At 41.0% G+C, this 20,986-nt stretch overlaps 3 protein-coding genes across 3 annotated transcripts; 1 reads left to right on the top strand and 2 right to left on the bottom strand.

The window, feature by feature from the left end:
* Positions 1-1,462: 1,462 nt before the first annotated feature.
* sytl1 (synaptotagmin-like 1) lies at positions 1,463-11,225 on the bottom strand. Its single transcript, XM_053334103.1, has 15 exons — positions 11,131-11,225; positions 9,067-9,190; positions 7,454-7,605; positions 7,237-7,351; positions 7,099-7,156; positions 6,967-7,003; positions 6,848-6,888; positions 6,585-6,701; positions 6,269-6,435; positions 6,052-6,154; positions 5,635-5,796; positions 5,239-5,317; positions 4,986-5,085; positions 4,544-4,749; positions 1,463-1,615 (listed from the first exon to the last, which is right to left on the bottom strand). Exons 2-15 carry the CDS (start codon positions 9,186-9,188, stop codon positions 1,473-1,475), a joined length of 1,602 nt encoding a protein of 533 aa, XP_053190078.1. The 5' UTR covers positions 9,189-9,190; positions 11,131-11,225; the 3' UTR covers positions 1,463-1,472.
* A 2,191-nt stretch (positions 11,226-13,416) lies between these two features.
* On the bottom strand, positions 13,417-14,824 carry cd164l2 (CD164 sialomucin-like 2). Its single transcript, XM_053334102.1, has 5 exons — positions 14,746-14,824; positions 14,246-14,329; positions 13,943-14,035; positions 13,818-13,859; positions 13,417-13,571 (listed from the first exon to the last, which is right to left on the bottom strand). Exons 1-5 carry the CDS (start codon positions 14,822-14,824, stop codon positions 13,417-13,419), a joined length of 453 nt encoding a protein of 150 aa, XP_053190077.1.
* Positions 14,825-19,377: 4,553 nt separating this feature from the next.
* On the top strand, positions 19,378-20,370 carry gpr3 (G protein-coupled receptor 3). The gene has a single exon (XM_053334893.1). The coding sequence runs from the start codon at positions 19,378-19,380 to the stop codon at positions 20,368-20,370; it is 993 nt and encodes a 330-aa protein (XP_053190868.1).
* Positions 20,371-20,986: the final 616 nt, after the last annotated feature.

The raw sequence follows: 20,986 nt of genomic DNA, 5'->3' as shown, positions 1-20,986 counted from the left end.
CCACAAGGTGGTAGTCTGCTCATCCATCAAAAGGAATATTAAATGTATGTATCTGCAAGCTATTTCTGTCCTATCGAAGTGGAGTAATGACTAGGGGTGTGACGAGAGATCTCGTACCACGAGTGTCTCGCGAAGCTATAATTAATTAAGGGGCGAACAAAACAAACGGTTTTCTATCGATGATTCGCACTTCATGTCTTCTTTTTATAATGTCACGTGTGGGTCATTAACCTTGTTACAGCTTCTACCTGCTGAGAAGAGCTCAGTCAGAAGTATGAGATGAGGAGACGAGCAGCAGTAGGTTGACCTCAGGTCTCTACACTGAGAGCCTGAAGTAGGAGGAGCAGGGAATCTAGCGCTCTATGGAAACCTAATGATGCTAAAAGTAAAATGAGTCACACTACCAAATTCATATTTTGTTCTACTTGTGTATTTATGTGATACAGGATTTGTGCAATTTACTTTTATTTCTGTGTTTTATTTATTAGCAATATGTTATAATTTGTGATCATTAGATTCTTTATTTAATTTATATTTATAGGCCTATATTAGAATTTGTTTCTACTCTTTATAATTTACTTTTTAGTATTCGTGATTGTATCTAACTTTTTTATTTATGGTTGTTATTTCCATAAATACCAAAATGATCCATCTATAAAATATCTATATGGGGAAAGCTTTTACAGTGCTGCATACTGCATATGATAATTATATATTTAGAAAGTAGAACTAAAGTGATTCATTACAAAATGATTAGTTAAAACATTTCAATTCAATATCCATTTTTTGAATTTCAAATAAAAGAACAGACATGTATTTCCTCATTGAAGTTTTCTTAAAAATATAGTTAAAATCTTGTCTCGTCTCGTGATCCTAATATCATGTCTCGTGAGCCGAGTGTATTGTCACACCCCTAGTAATGACATACAAAAATCTCTCTATTAATTAGGGTTAGGCTATTACAGTTGGCTGAGTAAATAGAATGGAGGTTCTTTCAGGGCGAGAGTAATTAATCCTGTTATTCCTGGTATGCTTGAAAGTATTTCAGAAGGCTGTAAATGAAATAATTACATAACAGTGATCGTAAATAATGTAACATCATAAGTTCATTCAGTAAGTAATGAAAACACTAAACAATTCATTAGTTCAGGTTTAATATTTAATTAATAAACTATCATAAGATCAATTCTGTAAGATAAGACAAAGACTAAACCAACACATATAATAAAACATTTGATATGAAGACAAATTTGGTTCCAAAACTAAATACTTGATTTCTGATCTACACAATTAATTCACAATATTGCACCTTTACAGACTCCTGTGTTTGTATGTAGGAAGGACAGAAATGAACAGAGTGTGTGTCATTGTGACAGAAACGGTCAATGTGCTGAGGGTGTCTTTTCAGCCCATTGCATCATTTGAATAGCGTATGAACCCGTGAGTGTGTGTTTGTGCAAGGTGCGTTAGAGTCACTCAGACCGGTGTGCAAGGTTAGTTCTGATTGGTAGTGTTGTGTCGATCCAGTGGTTAGGGGTTTCGATCATGGAGGTCCACACTGCAACCTCCTCTTCTGTGGAGTCCATCCAGCTGACGGCCTCTCCGTAACTCTGACCTGCAGATGAAGAAACACATTTATGTGTTTATGCAACCCACACTCTGATAAATACTGCTTTACCTAATGAGGCCATGGAAACTACACAAACAAGAGACCACTGTTCCTGTTTTGCATGCTTCCTGTACGCACATAGATTGTATTTCCCTGTTACACTGAAAATATGATATGATATTATGCTACTATGAAAGGCTATTTATTATTATGAGTGTCCATGTCCACTTTTAACAAATCATAGTCACAGCCAAGAGCAGCAACAACAAGTAAACCCAGGAACTCATAACAGTATATTGAATATCAGTAGAAAAGAAGTCAGCACTTATCGATATCCCAAATATATATATATTATTTTTAAAGATTTTTTCTGGCATAGACACCTTTATTCGACAGTAGAGAGACATGAAATCACGGAGAGAGGGGGGTGTGACATGCAGAAAGGTCTGCCAGCCGGGACTCGAACCGGGGTCTGCTGTGTGTGCATGCGCTCTTTACCACTCGACCACCTGCACGCCATCTCCCAAATATTTAATGGTTGCAAGGTTCTCAAACATGAGAATCTGCTTCTTTTCCTTCTCTTACATTATAGAAAACTGAAGACCTTGGTGTCAAACCGACATTTGAGGGCATCACCTGGGTTTTGTACATGCATAATCAAGTTTGAATATCTTTATTGTACATGTTTGAGTACAATTACTGCACATGTAATCATGTTTAATTTCCACTATGTTTGATCACCCAGAATCTTGCCATGTAACCTTTAACTGAGAGAACTTCTGCTTGATTACATACTAAAGTGTTATTAATGTAACAGAAAAGTTCATTGAAAGTGTATCTCAGTCTTTGGGAGTGCGAGGAGAGAATTTGCTAACTGTTAAGTGTTTAGAAAGGCCAAGGCTAAACTGGCGTGTCAGAGGGTGGCAAGATTGCCACAGTACCTTGTACAGAAACAAAACCAGATAAGGATGTTTACTGGAGGAAGCAGCCTCGACAATAGGGAAGTGTTTCAGTGTAAAAAAGGTGTGAACAGTGGGCATACTACAAGCTAACTTTGTGCTGTGTATTGTTCTCTGAGTGTTAAGTCTGACAAAACTGTCAGAGATTTTTGTCTTGTCTTGTCTTGTTACTCTTTGTCAGAATACAATTGCAAAATTGCCACAACAGGTTGTAGAAAATTGTGATGAGCATTTTCAGTTTTTTTCTTGTCTAATAAACTTAAGTTAGTTAGTGCACTAGTCTTCAACAAGCAAACCCTCATCAAATGTATTGCTTCCCATCACTCTACAGACATCATCTACCTTCAGGAAACCCACATTGAGATAGAGGCTGCTGCTCTAACAATGGTTAAATCTTTAGCACTACAAGGACTCAAACAAAATAATTAGTTTGAGGTGCACAAGGATACATGTAAACTCCAAGGCAATCACTTAAAAACAATTAAACATGCCTTTATTGCCATAGCATGGCCATATTACACCTTTTAGACTGTTTTAAAAGTCTTATATGACCATGCCATGACAATGAAGGCATTTTTAATTGTTTTAAAAGAGAATGCTTTAGAGATGCTGGCACTTTTCTGTGTACACAAATAACACTATCAAAGCAAACTACTTCACAACAACTAAATAAGCCTAACTCGTACTTGTTTTTCACATTTCTCACATGCTAAAACATGTTGCCTAGACACACCCAGTGTACTCCATCCTGTTATTACAGTATGTGGTACAATTCAGCAGACACCAGCCTAACAAAGGTAACACTGAGACACTCTAGGAGTGCCAAAATGACCTCGCTCTGATGACACAGCCATCTGAAATACCTGACATGCCACCGGGACATAACACAGTGAGCACTGGACTGAAATATTGTCACCATACCACTCAATAACACCGCAGTAGATGAAGCATAAAACAGCTTTTATGGCACCATCAACAGAGCTGACAATAAAACAAAAAACAACCAAGCAGTTGACCACTTTAATGTCCCGTATCCTGACACAAAAAATGCTGTCAAGGACCCATGAGATCATATTGAATCTCTAGTAAGGGCTCGGCACAAAAAAAGTTTAGGGTGTTGGCAAAACTGAATTTAACCACTGTAATCAGAAAGCACTGGAGCTGCACCCATCACCTTGCAAACTATTTGTCATACCAAGTCTCCAGTTAATTACTAACTAACAGTATAGAAGACACACAAAAGTAAACATATGAGTGATGCATTTAGAAAAAGCAAACAGCCCAGAGCCATCTGAGGTGCAGAACTGGAAAAAAGCTGTGTGATCTGCATCCATCTAAAACAAATCATGAATAGAAAAGACCCCCTGTGTAGACCACAAGGACTGCAGCACAGGAGAATAAATAATGTCCCTAATCACCAGCACTGACAGCTGCTTTCAGAACAAGGTGAAGTAGAAGTGTTGTTCCTCCAACTCAGTCACTTTTGTTAATTTTAAGTGGGGTTTTTTTAAAAATACATTTTAGGGGCATGTTTTATGATTAGCTGAAAGTAGGGCGATGACAGGAAATGAGAGGAGAGAGAGAAGGAGGATGAGATACAACAAAAAACCCCAACCAGACACAAACTGGGGATGTTGTGGTTCATGATTGGCACTTTAATCCCTAAACCACCAAGGCAACCATTTTCAGAGTCCTGATGATGGGGTTCCTGCTTCAGTAGGTCTTAAAAGCAAAATCCACATCTTGATATGTACCTAAAAGTCTGTTTTTATCATTCTTTTGCCAACTGTTTTGGTTTCATGAAAAAGAGAAAAGCAGTTGCTTATCACCAAATACATGAATCTGTCACTTTAGGAAAGCCTATAAGTTTTTGTTTTCAGCATGTGACACCTGAAACATGATGAAGCATGTGTTATTTTATATTTTTTTATGCAAACATAAAAAAAAAAATACTGTCAAAACGTGTGTGTCTCACCAGTTCCGTAGCTAAGGCGAACCCCTCCGAGTATGTGCATCTTTAGCCCTTCGCGTTGCCAGACAGTTAGTTCAGCACAGGCCTCTCTAAGGTCACTGGTCTGGAAACCATCGTACACCATGGTGTGGTTGAAGGTAGGGCTGATGGAGCGTTTCACCAACCGCGTCTTCTGACCGCTCTGCCGACTGGCATCTGGTAGTATGTAGCTTTTGGGGTGTAGAGTATGATTATGAGTCAAACCAGTACCCTTTTTTTTCAAGATTGAGATTGTAATTCTGGTGGTGTATTAAAATATTTTGATGATAAAAATGCTTGAAACGCTGAATCATGATAAATCACAAAATTATACATAATGGATATCCATAGTTTTGCATAGTTCTACAAATTAAATTGTTTCCAGAACAGAACATGTATCGGGATATATGACACAAAGCTGGCATACCTTCTAACAAATGAGTCTATAGGGCCTCCTTTATTGGAAAGGAGACCCTGAGCCTCCCGAAGCCAGATGTGGAGCTCTCCTGTTAGAGGCAGACCACCACCTTACCACATACAGAAGAACACACACACACACACACACACACACACACACACACACACACACACAGAAAACATGTGAGAAACAATGTGAAACAAGTGATTGTGGTATTGAGGTAGGACATAATGTGCATTCATGATACATGTGCCCTGCTCACCCTCGAATCCCTCTGGGATGAATTTAATAGACAGCATGACGAGCCCACGATTGCTAATTGACTCTGGACTTAAATTAACCTGTAACGTGAAGATGGAGGGGGAGTAGAAAAAAAGATAAAGACAGGGAAAGAAAAAGTCGGGGGAAGAGAGGCAAAAGTGTGAAAGCAGGAGAAGATTAAGGTTACATAAAACCTTAGTTGAAATTCACAGCATGTCCTCATCTCCCTTCAGCTCTCCCAGACACAAGAGACACTCCTTTCTATATTCTGTGTCTCCCAAACTGCTGTTATACAGAGACACAGATTCTGAACAAACACAGAAGCAGGCAAATCTATGTGTCTACTTCAAAGTGTATTTTTTTTTCATGTGACTCAATTCTGTCTGCCATTCCCCACCCGTGGCTGCAGGTCCTGCCAGAGTGGCCGTGTGCAGGTCCAGTCCCAGAGGCTCAGAACCACCTCCACCTCCCCCAGGAACACATTCCTCCCCAGGGGCTCGGCGTGCCACACAGACAGGTTCAAGGTCCGGCTCCGCAGCTCACCGATACGTACCTTATACTATAAAATGAGAAGGAGTCAAACAGTTAAAAATCTTAATGATCACTTGGATTTGTTGAGATATACCATACAATCGTTGTTTACTTTAAATCTAATACATTTATTTCAAAGACTATCATCAAGATTGGAGAAATAACTGGAGGCTGTAGTGCATGTGCCAGGACACGTGGAGGAGAGCTGTGGGACACATGGCAGATGGAGAATTTCTGTGAAGGCTGCCACTTTATGTAATATGTAAATGAGAGAGTTTCTCACTCGGAGGATCTGATCATAAACTGGGTTCTGTGTCTTTTTCTTCACTGCAGTTTTCTTCTTGCTGTGACTTGACTTATCCGGCAAGAGATAGGTTTTAACGTATCTGTGAATCAAGCACACAGACACACACACACACACACACACACACAAAAGATTATTTGACTGATTCTGTATGTCGTAATGTTGCTGTGGTATATGCGATACACACAACACTTACGGGTCTGAGCGGTTCTTGCGTGCTATGGCAATGTCCTCACAGCGATGCACTTTGACTTGCAGCTCTTCCTTCTGGGTGTCATACAATAATGAGAACTGGATGCGACCCCTCACTTCCACCGCTCCGAAATCCCCCGAGCTGAACAGGCTCATCATGCTTCCACTCAGCTACAACACACACACGTAAGAACAGAGATGAGCTCCTGCGTCATTGTCCTGAGCTGAGTCATCTTACGTCGCTGGATGGTCAATCAATCAAAAGTACGTGTGTGCATGCATGTATGCGTGTGTGTGTGTGTGTGTGTGTGTGTGTGTACCGGGTAGCTAGAATGAAGGCTGCTGGTAGAGCTGCTGGTTTTCAGAGAAGCTGGATCTGTCTCTGTAAAGCTGCTGCTCAGGGAGTCAGTGTCCCCGTTGTGACCGTCAAAGTTTTCCTAAAAACACACACATAATAACTGACATACTTACTCAGTTCCAGGTAAGTCATTTGACAGGAGGTGGAAAAGCAGCTACTCAGAAGTAGTGTTTACCAATCATAAAGCTGTGGTTAATTGTGAACATGGGTGTGTGTTATAATCACCTCAGGTTCCTCTGAGTGCCCATTACTTCTCCTTTCATACTCTAGAACAGAACAATGAGTTGGTAAAAAATAATAAGAATATACATAGAGGTACAGAGAGAATACGATATCAACTTTACCTTTGGATGAGGAGGAACTACTTCTACACTGGAACCTCTGGAATTAAAGATGATGTATTTCTATTTAGATGATTACTCTTAGATTAAACTTTTTCAACCATGGAAAAGACAAACAAGCACATGCACACAGACCTGTATGACAGGACTTTTTGTTCTAGGTGTGGGTGTAGGTTTCAAATTTCCTTGAGTCCTGAAAGCACAAATGAGATATTGGAAAAAGCAGCTACAAACAAATGTTAACACTAATGAGGTGACATGTGTCTGACTAACCCTCCGCTCTCCTCATCCTTGCTCTCCTTCAGTCTCTTCTCTGCTTCAGGAGATGTGTTGTTGTTGTGAGAGGTTTCCTCTGTCTCTCCATTGAACAGTCCTGTCAGAGGCACGTCTGTTACTATGGAAACAACCACAGGACCGGGATATCCTTGTTACATAAAGAAGACAACCCCACCGGCCAACAATACTGACATTGCAATGACTGAAAATTGACCTTTGCTCTTTGTCCTCCTGTGGCTTATAGTGGTGTGGACGAGGTCACAGCCAGACGCCCGGTTGCGATGGCGTTTGCTCAGCTCCTCTCTGAACCATGCCCCCGACAGATAGCGCAATCGTGTGGTGTCTGTTTCTGTCTGCTCGAGGACCCTGCAGCGTTTGGCACAACAGGGCCACGTTAAATAGCAGGCAATCTCAATCTCCTGTCTTCACAAGTCAGTTGATGTCACACTACGTCAGAAACTAACCACAGGGTTTTACAGTTTTTGCTTTCACTTGGGTCCTGGAACTCAGCACAAAGATGACATATAAACATATACATATATATAAATAAATTCATAGAAATAATTATGGTTGTTTTGTTCTCTGGTTTTAGATAACATGACAGGAGATCAAGTGTGGTTGTGAATGTAGTGTGACTGCAAATGAATAGTGTGAAACCTCAACAAAACACTCTTTCTTCCCTCTGAAAGATTAATGAAGGATCAATTATAAATTTGTTAACAACTGATAAAATGAAGGCAAAATCTGTGGTTCAGAATTTGGTATAAGGGCTAATTATAAAAGCAATACTTAAGTCAGGTCAAAAATGACCTACTCCATATTGTGAAGGGTCAGAATATGAACAGTATGTAAAAGTGGAGCCAGTTATCAAACAAAGATGCCAAACAGTCTCTGGATTTAGCTTCTTAAATGTGAGAATAAGCTGCTTCTCTGTTCTTTATGTATCATTGTAAATTCAATGTCCTCGACAAAATCCCTCTCCCCTCATAATAAGGAAAATAGTTTCAGCCCCAATCTAAAATCAATCAAAACAAGCACCACCAACAGGTTGACTAGTAGTCTTCATAAACAAAATCCGCATTTCAATACCATGTGCTTAGCAGCCAACAATGTTCTAGCTATACAAACATTTCTCAGATTCAGAGTTGGCAGAAATCATTTAGGTAGTTGGCTTAAAACTCAGTAGAGCAAAATCACTTGAGTGCTGATAAGCCAAGACGCCATGTGAATAGATGTAGTTGTTTGCCAAGCTTTCTATCAACAAATAAGCTTGCTCCTGCACTCATTAAAACTTTATTTAACTACAACATACAGATGAGTGACAAATCAAAGGAAAAACCTGAGTAAACTAACCATATGAAATCATAGCAAATGTAGATGCATCCTTACAAATGTACTAAAGGATGTAATTAAGGCATCAACATCCTGCCACACTCCAACTCTGACTCTGACTTGTCTGTGACTGAAAGTCAATACAAATGTATTCTGAGTCATCACCTCTGTCCGGTGCTGAAACATTTCTCTCCTGAGTGACACAAGGAGTTACTTAATGATTGGATAAGTATGTAATTGATGTGAATCATTTGCTGCAACCTTTACATTCACCAGATCTCAACAGTGCTCTCAATCATCAAATCTCCAGATAGGAAATATCAAATGTTTACTCCAGTCGAGGTCAGAGACTCGCAGGATGAAAAGCACGGCAGCTCATGGTTACCCAACACCTCAATGAGACATTTTATGTTCCTTTACTGTCACCTGTCTGTATGTTAGTGTGAATAACAGAGCAGAACTGGCACCTAAAAGGAATAAATAGTCACCTCTGACCTTACACGTCCTTCATCACGTTGACGCAACTCCAAGTCACGCTGTAACACCTGGAGGATGGTGGACTGCTCCTCTTCTGTCAGATGGCTCAGGTCTAGAGAGTCAACCCGCTCCTCCTCCATTCCTGAGAGAGAAGTGAAATCATAATCCTTATATAAACAGGCGGTGACTGTAATTACACCATGTCCTGCTAATAAAGCTTACTGTTGAGCCACCATATGAAATAAACAAGTGTTATATTACAGTTTCATTATGACATTATTGAAAAAGTGCTGAAGCTGAAACGATGTCTATTGTAAGGCTGATTTCTGTTATGAGCTGTTATGAATTGTCCCGAAGAGTAATTTTTCCTTCTCAAATGATTTAATTTGAATAATTTTAAGTCTGAAGAGATAAAAATATCCAGCTTTTTATACAAACCAAGCACACATTAAAGACATATTAGAAAAAATACATTACTCAGGTCCCTCAGTTTGTGCTAAACCATTCAGTACACTTTAAAATACTGTGTCCTCTGGTTGATCTGGTACCTCAGTGGGTGAGGACACATGCTGTGTTAGGTAGGCTATTTCTGTCTGTCATCAAAGACTTTCATCTCTTCCTGCTCCAAGTCCTCTCTACTGTAGGAACGATTACGATTATTTAACGATTACATTTTGTATTATCAATCAATGTGCTGATTGATTTATTGATTTCATTTAGTCTGTTATATACCTGAAAATAGTGAAAATGTCCATTATAGTTTTCCAGAGTCCAAGTTCACATGTTTAATGTCTTTTTCTGTCAAAACAACAGTCTAAACATTTTAGATATTCTATTTACTATCATATAGGACAAAGAAAATAATAAAACCATGTCCCCTCCACTCAAAACTATGTTTTCCTTTTTGTTCCAGAATGATGTATGTGCAGAGTTTGACACTAGAAGGCTGTTTTCAAATTCATCTGTTGAAAGCGGAAACTTCCTCTGTTATCATTGAAAATATGTTTTAAAGGGGCCTACTAGCGTGATTTGTGACATCACAAATAGTTTGAAGTCAATCCTGTTCCGATACTCAACGTAGATGCGTATGATGTGGAAACTTGAAGCCTCCAGTACACAAACAGTAACAATGGACTTTACAGTGGCGTATGAGACATCTTCTGTTCAGCAGTTAAACTTCTGAAATTAAATATATTTACATACATATTCATAGATTATGAGAGAGAAGGAGTAAACTCTATTTTTAGGGTTTTAACAAGATAATTTAACTTTTTTGTGGAAAAAACATGTCAGATACAAATTATTATTCGAATTAGAGTTATATCGAGTTTATATAAATATTAAAAATGTCCGAGTGGGACCTTTAAAAAAATTACTAAAACGATTATTCAACTATAATAGTTGTTGATTCATTTTCTGTGGATCGACTAATCGTTGCAGCTCAGCTGTCTTATAAAACTTATAAATGGTGGTATCACTGACGTGGACATAAAAGGGGAATAAAGCAAACTTCTGTATGAATAGACTAACCTGCTGCATCACAACCTGTTAATTTCTTTACTTGAGTGTCTGTGTCCACTGCCTTGAGGCTTGCCCCCCTCTAATAACTAACGCATGCGCAAAGAGTTTCTCGTGTAAAGAGTTTGTTGAACAGGATATCTTTAAACTAAACACTGCAGCTTCCACATGTCTATTCCATCTATTCAACTAAACTAAAAGTATTGCAGCACATGACACAGTTGTTGTTAACATAATAATTGCTGTAATAACTATGACGGTGATACGCCAATCTGCGGGTTTGCTACACCTTCAACACAAAATGAGACGATTTTAAAAGTTTAATGTTAAATTCTTCACATACTGGTAACGTGTCAGGACATGATTAACTTTATGAAGTTTCCCTTTAGTAAAAACAGACAGGCTCGTGTAGCACTTTCCTCATTATGAACACCGCGAGAGAGAGGACACCTGTCGCTACTTTTTAACTTTTGGATCAAAGCTTGGATCAACAGCACACCCTCTCCCATTCATTAAACATAAATACACACAATAAAGTAGAAGAAGTTAAATCAATTGCGTTACCTTATTTGACAGCCTCCGTCAATTCCATCTATGAAAAGTTTCGATAAAAAGTTGCCTTGAGTTGAGTGCGGTGTGTGTGTGTGCGTGTGTTGAGGTCTGTGTGCAGAGTAAACGGTGTGAACACGCCCTGCGGAGTCAGACCAATACAGGCTGCACTCAGCTGGGAGCCGAGCACGAGGCGGAACAAACAGAAAACACTGTGAGGTAGAGTGTGTGCGTGTGTATGTGCGTGTATGTGTGTGTTGCAGCTTCAGATTGATACGGTGTGTTTGCTCGACTGTATGATATGACTCACACAAACACGGATGTTTTACCAAATGGAAGGGTGGAGGTGGGATGGAACTTTCTTGCCACTGTCCACACCTGCTAAACACACACTCGACTACACACGCACGCTCACTCACACACATACCTGTACATACACATACATGGGCTTATACATAGCCTATACAAACATTGATCCGTGCTTGTTTTTAAGCAGAGGATGGAATAGCCAGCAGCACATGAGGCCAGCCTAAACGTTGGTGTTGGAGATGTGTGTGCCTTTGTGCTGAACTTCCTTTTCTCTTTGCAAATGTGCTTGTGTGGGAAGGGGGAGGGTGAAAAAGATCTGCATTCAGTCCTGTATTCAGTCCTGTCCTTTGTCAACAGACTTGGATGACAGCCATAGTCTGCCCAGTTGGGAAACCTTTTTGTGTGGGCCTATTCAAGCCTTCAGGTTCTGGCTCAGACAGCAACTGGTGTGTCCAACCAGCCATCCCACTGCTCCCCCAAAGGCCTCCATCTGCGCTCCATTCTTGCTGCATGCTGGGATCTTTACTGGGCGGTATATACAGCACATGAAGATTAATAGGTGATCCTTATCTGAAGGAATATGTGTCTTGTCGCACCCAGATTATTGTCGAATCAGTTTTCTCACTGTGCTGGCATGAGCAAATAAGCACTCAACACATGCTGTACAATCTCTTTCTTTGATTAGCTGCACATACTCAAGAAAGCTGACATGTGACATTCAGAGTAACAGGTATTTCTCAGTATTGCACAGGCTGGCAGCTTTCTACATATTTTTCTTTATTAAGGCATCACAAAAAAATCCAAACGACTCAATCATTATATTTACCAGCATCCTTTGCTAGCATGAATAAACAGGATTACATCTCTTTTGAGCTGTTATTAAAGGATAACGGTTATACATTTCATATAAATATGAGCAGTCAAAACTGATTTATCCTCCATCAAACTGAATTTATTTTTAAAAAATCTCTTATTTGCTATACTCTTGTGAAGTTTAAAGGTCCCAAAAGTTGAGTCTGGGAGCTTCAGGGTGCATCAGCTAAATTATTTCACTCACTTAACAATAACATATAAAAGAAATATATAAGATGCATAAATATTTTAATATTTGGTTTCAATAAAACACCAGAAAGTTATTCAACCTGGCAATAAAATACAGAAGTCATCTTACATAATGGACAAAATCTGGTGAAACAGAGTTCAAAGGTTTCAATTTTGTCTATTTCGGGGTTCTTAAAAAATTCAAATGCTTGTCATGACCTTGTCTGACCTGCTGTCTACATGGGATTATATCAAGTTTTCCCATAACTGCGCTGCAGTGTAGGCCTATTTGAAAACAGTTCATATCCACACAGCTAATTGTGTCGTTACCAGGAGGCACATCAATCAGTTGGTTAAATTATCATCAGTAAAGATTAGGAGTTCACAAAGATCAACTGCTGAACATGCTAAATAAATCTCTTTGGTCTGAATCTCTTTTGTCAAGACAAACTGTCTCTGATGTGTGTAAAATATACAAACACAATCAACACATGCACAGACACTCATTACACAATGAAGTATTCTGAGAAAAATGTCCTCTTATAAACACACCCATCCCCCAGGGGTACACATGGGGACAAAACCAAAAATGGAAAAAAGAAAAAAGAAATCCAATCTTGTCGTCAGAAGTGGATGAGTCACTGCTCTGCTGTCCTCCACCCTCATCTGTTTGCCCTTCATACATCTTTGTCTTCATTGTGGCTGATCTCTGTGTAAAGACAGAGACACATTTTGATATGGACAGATGGGGTGTGTGATCAGAATCCAAATACAATCAGGAGGGTTGTTGGAGGTGAATAGCTTTGTATGTGTTGATCACACTACTGCCACCAGATGTTGCTGTTGCACCAGCCTCTTAACACAGTGACACCCAGACACATTTACATGCACACAGTTAAACTGATACAGTCACGCCACATTCTCTATTTTCTGACACCTATGTGCGCAAACTCACATGGGGTCATAGTTGCTCTGTTCTTTGGATTTGAGGAAGCGCATGGCCAAAAATCCGCCAGCTTGCAGGCATAGCACAAGTATGATGCCTCCGATGAAGCTGGACATGTCAAACTTGGCCTGGGAGAACTCAGAGGTTGATTTTGGGTTGCCTTCAGTTGGAGGTAGAGGAACAGAGATTAAGGGGTTAACAGTGACATGTTCATGAAAGCAGAGCGGGGAGGGGAAAGAAGAGAGGGTTTGTTTTTTTTACAGTATAACAGCAGAGGAAAATGCATTGACATCTACATGACTGAGTGGTTTAGGGGAATGTTTTACTCAGCTCTTATGGGAATAATAAATGTCTGACGCAAGAGAGTGGGAGGGGGGGATGATGGAGCAGAGCCAATGCAATTTACCTGAGTCACCTTCACTTCCTCCTTCTGCAACATTCTCTACAACTGGGTGAAATAAAACATGCATAAGAGATACTGAAGGAGCAGGGAAATATTCAGTGATTTATTTTGTGGTTATTTGATGTTACCTGCACACAGTTCAGACACTCTGGTCCAGCTACAGTTCATCGCACTGTCTTCCGCGTTGCCCTCATCATTCATACACATGCCTGTATCATTACCTAGGCCAGGAAGAATAAGCATCTTATTGTGTGTGTCATGTCTGTGTTCCTGGCATACTGAATAATTCACTCATCTTCTACAAACCGTGGTAAGCTTATGTTACAGCAGCTGTGATGATTGAATTACTATCAGAGGTCAGGTGTGTGTGTGTGTGTGTGTGTGTGTGTGTGTGTGTGTGTGTGTGTGTGTGTGTGTGCACGCGTCATCACCTGGACAAAGCTTCCAGACGCAGCCTGTCAAGTTGAGCATGGAGTCTCCAACACATAAGTCACATGACTCAGCTTGGGAACAATCTGTAGGAGGGACACAACTGGCAGTCAATTAGAAATGTCACTCATAGCAGTTTATTGACAGATGAACAATTATCTTCCCACAGAACACGTTACCAGCTTAATAACTGCAAGACGTCACATTAGTTTGGACAGTGTCAGAATGAAGTAAACAGGCAAAAGACAGGACAGATGCCAAAGAAAAGACTCTCATTCACCTCTCACAGTTTCTCAGTGTATAAGAAATGCTGGAGAAGAGGCTGTCTTCACAATAAACAGAAGAAGAGATATTATCAAGAAAAGCTCTTGAAGGTAGATCAAATCAGGTTCTGATGGACACAAGAAGGCAAGGAAAGGTGACATAAGATGCAAAGTGTAGGACAACATCCCAACAGCTTACTGTCAGAAAGAAAGAAAGAAATTTAACTTGTGGATCTTACCTGACTGTGAGTATACAGAGGGCACCACTGCAATAAGCAGCAGAGTGGCACAGAGGACCTTCAAAACCAACTGCTGCATCCTGACAGCCACAGAACACCTGCTGCTGAAAGCTTGGACGGAGCACCAAATGACAAGTCGAGTCTGTATTAACGGGTTTTCAAACTTAAATATCTTCAGTAAGCGTATCCAAAAGTTGCAACAAGAGAGATACGGTTCCTTGCTAGGACAGAGAAAAAGAGAAAGACGGGACATAGAGATCTGTGTAACATGAGCAACACCCAAACTTGGTTCCCAGGCAACCAGCTGACCCACCTCAGTCCTCCTGAAATACACACCTGTTTGGACGAGCTGACACCTGCTAACTTCAGCAGGCAATGCAATGTGCACACACACACACACACACACACATACCACAGGTGTATCACCAAATTGTTTTTTAACAGCTTATCTATTTTTCTTTTGTTAAATGCTTTCACCCATTTATGCCTCTAAAAATAAGTCAAATTGAACAACCGAAAAAGGAAAAATCACCTTTATCTTTAGTCAAACTGATCACAACTCATGTCCTCGCTAAGGCTTTAACCTGTAACAACAGATCTCAAGTAAAGAATGACACAAAACACACAAAATGAAAAGGTCGGCCACCACTGGAAATACTCTAGAACCAGCATGAATCAATTTGGCTGTTTTTCCTGTGAAGGCTTAAGCCACATGTTCCTCTCAAAGACAGATTTTAACTGGGGAAAGTCTGATTAAGAAGAGAGGTTTATCAGCCCTATTGGGGTACTTATTGTAATCAAGGGTCTGTCTGATAGTTACTAATATGTTTCTTGTGGATGTCTTTACATACTGTAGGCATGAGTGCTTTTAAAACAGAGTGACGTTGGTGTGGGATGTAGAGGTGGTCAGAAATCATGTGACTGTGTACATTAGACAGCCTGTACGTCAATAGTCTATTATCACCTCAAAATGTGTCACTGGCAGTGATGAAGTGGTGTCGAGTTAGTCAACTGTCAAACCTTTCAAACTCACAGTGAGATCACAGCAATGCTCTCGCTGGCTGTATGGAAGTGAGAAGTGAGGTGAAATCTTTCCAAAGTTACATAAACAAAGCTGTGTCAGATTAGGAATCAATTACATATTTTAGGCATATTTTCACATTTACAATGAAATTAAGACCCGATCTGGACAAATAGTGCAAGAAAACTGCTAGTACTGGTTGGATAGAGGCTGTGGAAATAAAGAGGGTTCAGGATCACCCAGATATGCTCCGGTACACAAACATTCAAATGCAACAGCACAAAAAGTACAAGTGCTCTGACCTTCAAAGTGTCGCTTTTTCATGTAGATGCACTGAGTCATAGCCTGGGCCTAGCCCTCAAAATCAGTTGCACTGAGTCCAATATCACGACACACTTTCAGCTTTATGCAATGAATTGCACCAGCACCTCCTCCTCCTCCACTCACACAGTTGCTCATGCACTCCCACATCTCATATGCTCTCTCACACATTGTCTGGGTAGATCTATTCAGCTCTACCTACACACACATGCACACAGACACACACAGACACACACAGACAGACAAACAGACACAAACACAGGGCTATTCCGCAGTACTGTCGAACACGATGTCCTCCTCCACTGTTGCTCCCACTGCTGGCAAAAATCATTACACCAGCCATAAAACATGTGAATAATGCTACAATTTACAGCCCAGACCATCAAGAACACTTACTAATACAAATACACATATTCTATTAGGGCAAGGAGACAGAAGTAGGAAACCATCACAATGAATAGCGTTTTATGAGGAAAAAAATCACCAGGGTGTTCCACAAATAATATCACTGACTAGTGTTTTAATGACCTCATCAATAAGGAAGTAAAGATATACTGTAAAGCTTTTGGTATTAGAATATCTACATTTGTTATAAAATGTAAACAGAAAGTGGAATTTTGTATAAATTAGATGATGCTCGCTAATACGGGAGACATTTTGAAGGTGACAAATGTTTCACTTCATAATTTCTCTCAGTGACGTAGAGGGGTTTATCGGCAGGAAGCGTGTCCTAATATGGCTCGGGGAAGGATGAGCTTTCCCTAGTTTAGCGCATTGAAATGCGCGACCACGTAGACGACAGCACAGCCCATACTGCAGCACCCACGCTCACTATCAAACCGGGGAAGCCACGGATTCCCTGTTGCTGGTGTTATTACTGTAGGAGACAGGGGTCTGTGTTTCTGTGAAAAAATGCTCAAGGAAAAAATCGATGAATTAGATAACAACCGTTTACTTCGTCGTCTTGCACACCACCCACATCAGCACACATACCTCCACGTGCGTACAGGCGCAGTCTTTCTAAATGAGTTTGGGTTGGAGACAACTTTTCCCCATGCACATACACGATTAAACACCCAATACACTTGCATGAACACAAATATCTGTCATAGAAATTATGCCATATTCTAAGCACTCATGCATCTGGATGTACAGTTTGCGCTTAAAGATACTTTGCAGATATTTGTGATACTCTGCTCCCTCTCTCTCCTCATCAGTTATCGCGCTGCGTTTCAGCACCGTGGACAGCGCCAGCCCAGATGTCTGTCCTCTCAGCGCGACACTCGGAGCCCAACCCAACACAAAACAATATCCTCTCATTCAAGCAGGCCCCTGAGTCTTATTGAGAAAAAGTCTGTGTGTGTGCGGAAGGGGGGTTGAGAGGGGGGGGGGGGTCTACTGGTGGTCATTATTTACAAGAAATGAGAGCAAGAGTGAACCGCAGTGGGAGGAGCCACAGAGATGCCGCATTTTTCTGAATGAAATTACTCCGTCCCCTCCCTTACTCTCCCGCATCAGCAACGTTGGCACCTCATTGGTCGAGCCTCCCAGCCGCTGACGTCAGACCGGCTCTCTTGTGGCTGAGTCCGCGCGCAAGAGCATCCATTCTGCCTCCGATAAGCGCTCCGAAGAGACTAAAGAAGAGGGAATGCAGGTGATACCAAGTAAGCCTTAAATGCAACTTTGATGAAGACGGGAGCTCAGAGCGGCAGGGATACACAAGGACTGCCTTCCCCATTTAAACTGGCACCGAGCATCACATCGGACAGGCTTCACTGCATCTCCATCATCTGATCTTAAAAGAGCAGAGAAGAGCTGCTCTATCAAAGTCTTGCAAAGGAGTCGAAGAATCACGGTAAGGTAAGATGAGCACCTTATGTATGCATGTATACTGTGCTGTGTGATCGTGACCGTGTGTGTGCGTGCGTGCGTGGGGGACATCCTCTGTGGTGCATTGAACCTGCAATTGTATCATACAGCAGGGTCCTCCGCACCAAGAGATGGGATATACCTCCTCCTTAATTCAGCCTGTATGAGCTAAATATAATCTTAAAATAACATTAATGTATGATTCATTTCCTTTCAGTGAGGATACAGTACATTTTGACATGTACTAAAGAACAAGCAGATAACATACCAGGCAGCGCACGTCTCCTAACCTTGTAATAGCCGAACAGCTTAAGTGTAGCATAACTCACAGTGGAGGCTTTGTCTTTCATAATATACTGCATGGTACATGTAGTCTGGCTGAGGTTTAAAATGTGGTGTCTCTCCTGTTGAACATCATGTTTGGACAGCAACATGAGGGAAACTGAAGCTCACACAATAAATCTGGAAGTGATTAGATCTTAACCACACACACACACACACACACACACACACACACACACACACACACAGCATCACAATAAATTATATTTAAGATGTTTGAATGGTGCAGAAATATGTGGATGGAGGATGAAGTCAAGAGAGAATAGTAATAACCAGGTTAGAGTGATGTGCTTAAGACTGAGCTTTATTAATGATAGCCTCATTAATGATAACAATACAGGGATGTTTTAGTTACTTTATCTGTTGCATAAAGCCTACATTAACTTTGCACATGAGTAATGGTAAGACCTAAAACTGTGACGTCACTGACATTTCAAGTGGAAGTATGATTACCATACAGGTTCATTTTTGGAAAAATGAAAATAAAAGTCAGAATATGTGGGCCAAAAAAAGGTGATTATTTAAAAATAAGAGCCAGTATAGGGCCAGGTGGACAGAGAGGAAATCTTAAAATAAGTAATTTTAAAAATATATTTTCCAGCCTGACCAGAAATGGTAAATTGGTGGATTTATATTTACTTATTATTTTGTAATTGCATTTCTATTTTTTACTGCTAGGTATGTTTAAAATATATATATATATAATTATTATTGAAGCACATCTAGGGACAAGAATAACTTTGACTGTAAATTAGCTCAGGCTGTAAAAATAGTAACTAAATAATTAAATACACTGGATGAAGAAAGTGCAGAACATGACAATCACTATAATGCCACTTAAAGCACTCATCATGATCATTTATTTTTATATCTGCTGCATTAAGATCTAAATTACATAATCCCATTAAGTTATTTTCTGCTCTGGCTTTACAGGCTGAAACCTCAGCTTCTGGTCAAGCAGAGGGCAGTTAAGTGTACAGGTGGAGATGCACTAATGACCCATCAGAGCTAATGTCAATATGTTTTTCCTTTTTTCGCTCTCTTAGGTTGTGTCTGTTGTGTCTGACCACCAACTAGCCATGAACCTGAACACTTCTGACCTGGGCTGGGATGAGTCTTCCGGTGCGGACCCCTTCTTCCCTCTGGACCAGCTGGATAACTCCCCTCCATATGAAGTCCCACCCCTCACAGTTTGGGGCGTGGCCCTGTGTGTTTCAGGAACTCTCATTGCCACTGAAAATGCAATAGTTGTCACCACCATCTTGGCCACCCCTTCTCTGCGGGCCCCCGTTTTCCTTCTTCTTGCCAGCCTTGGACTGGCAGATCTCCTGGCAGGTGTGGCTTTGATCCTGCACTTCCTCTTCCTGTTCTGTATGGAGCCCAGTGATTGGTCGGAATTAGTGACCTCAGGACTGCTGGTGACATCACTGATTGCCTCACTTTGTAGCCTGATGGGTGTTGCCTTGGACCGATACCTGTCCTTAAGCCATGCTCTCACCTATGGCTCAGGCCAATCCCGTCGCTGGGCCGCTGTCCTCCTGCTGCTGGTCTGGGTGGGTGCTTGTGTCATTGGGGCAGGACCAGTAATGGGATGGCACTGTCTTGACAAGCCAAACTCCTGCTCTGTAGCAAAACCTCTGACCCGGACATACCTATCTCTACTGTGTGGTGGCTTCCTGGTGATTGTCATAGTGACCTTGCAATTGTATGCCGGGATCTGCCGTGTGGCAAGGCGGCACGCCCATGCCATTGCTACACAGAGGCACTTCCTCCCCTCCAACCAATCATATGCAAGCAAACACAGCAGTGGAAGGGGATTCTCTCGGTTGATCCTGGTCCTGAGTGTGTTTGTGGGCTGCTGGATGCCTTTCTCCCTCTGGGGGCTGCTGGGTGATGCGTCCAGTCCTCCTCTGTACACCTATGCCACCTTGGTGCCAGCGGCGGGCAGCTCTCTGCTGAACCCCATACTCTACAGTCTGAGAAACAAAGACATTCGCAAGGTGCTGCTCCAGGCCTGCTGCCCCAACAGATGCACACACAACACACACATACACTACCCTGTTGATGTGTAGACTGCCAAACCTTGCCAATCTATGCCAGACTTATCAGTTTGTGTGCCAAGATACACACACAGCTGCATTGACTGTCATCCAGATCCAGAACATGAAGTCTGACATACACCCACACATAAGCAGCACTACCCTGCAAGATGAGGGTCTTTCTGTAAATCAGAATGTACTGACCTGTTCTGGCTGGCAGCCATCTTGGAACAGCTCTGCTGTCACCACAAAGACTAAACGTACTGTCTTGTGTGTACTTTGTGCCTCATCCTGAATCAGTTGTAGCTCCACTGGATACCCAGAATGAAACAATCACAGGGATACTATATATATATGTACCCACCCATAAAAAGTGGATTTAACGACGACCGGCACTTTAAGACTAGAGGAAGGAATGGGTTTTTAATTGTAAGCCAATCACAGTGTAATGACATACAGTACCAGTCAAAAGTTTGGACACACTTTCTCACTGAAGTGATTGGGAAAGTATGTCCAAACTTTAGACTGATACTGTATTTTATCCAAAGCCCAATATTATGTACTTGAATGTCTAGAAAACACAATGTTCTCAACCTTTGAGATTCTATTTTGCACTTGAAATGTACTGACCATATGTTCGTGTTGCACA

Source organism: Scomber japonicus, chromosome 15, assembly GCF_027409825.1.
Source record: "Scomber japonicus isolate fScoJap1 chromosome 15, fScoJap1.pri, whole genome shotgun sequence".
NCBI lineage: Eukaryota > Metazoa > Chordata > Actinopteri > Scombriformes > Scombridae > Scomber > Scomber japonicus.
This window is presented reverse-complemented; position numbering and strand designations above follow the sequence as displayed.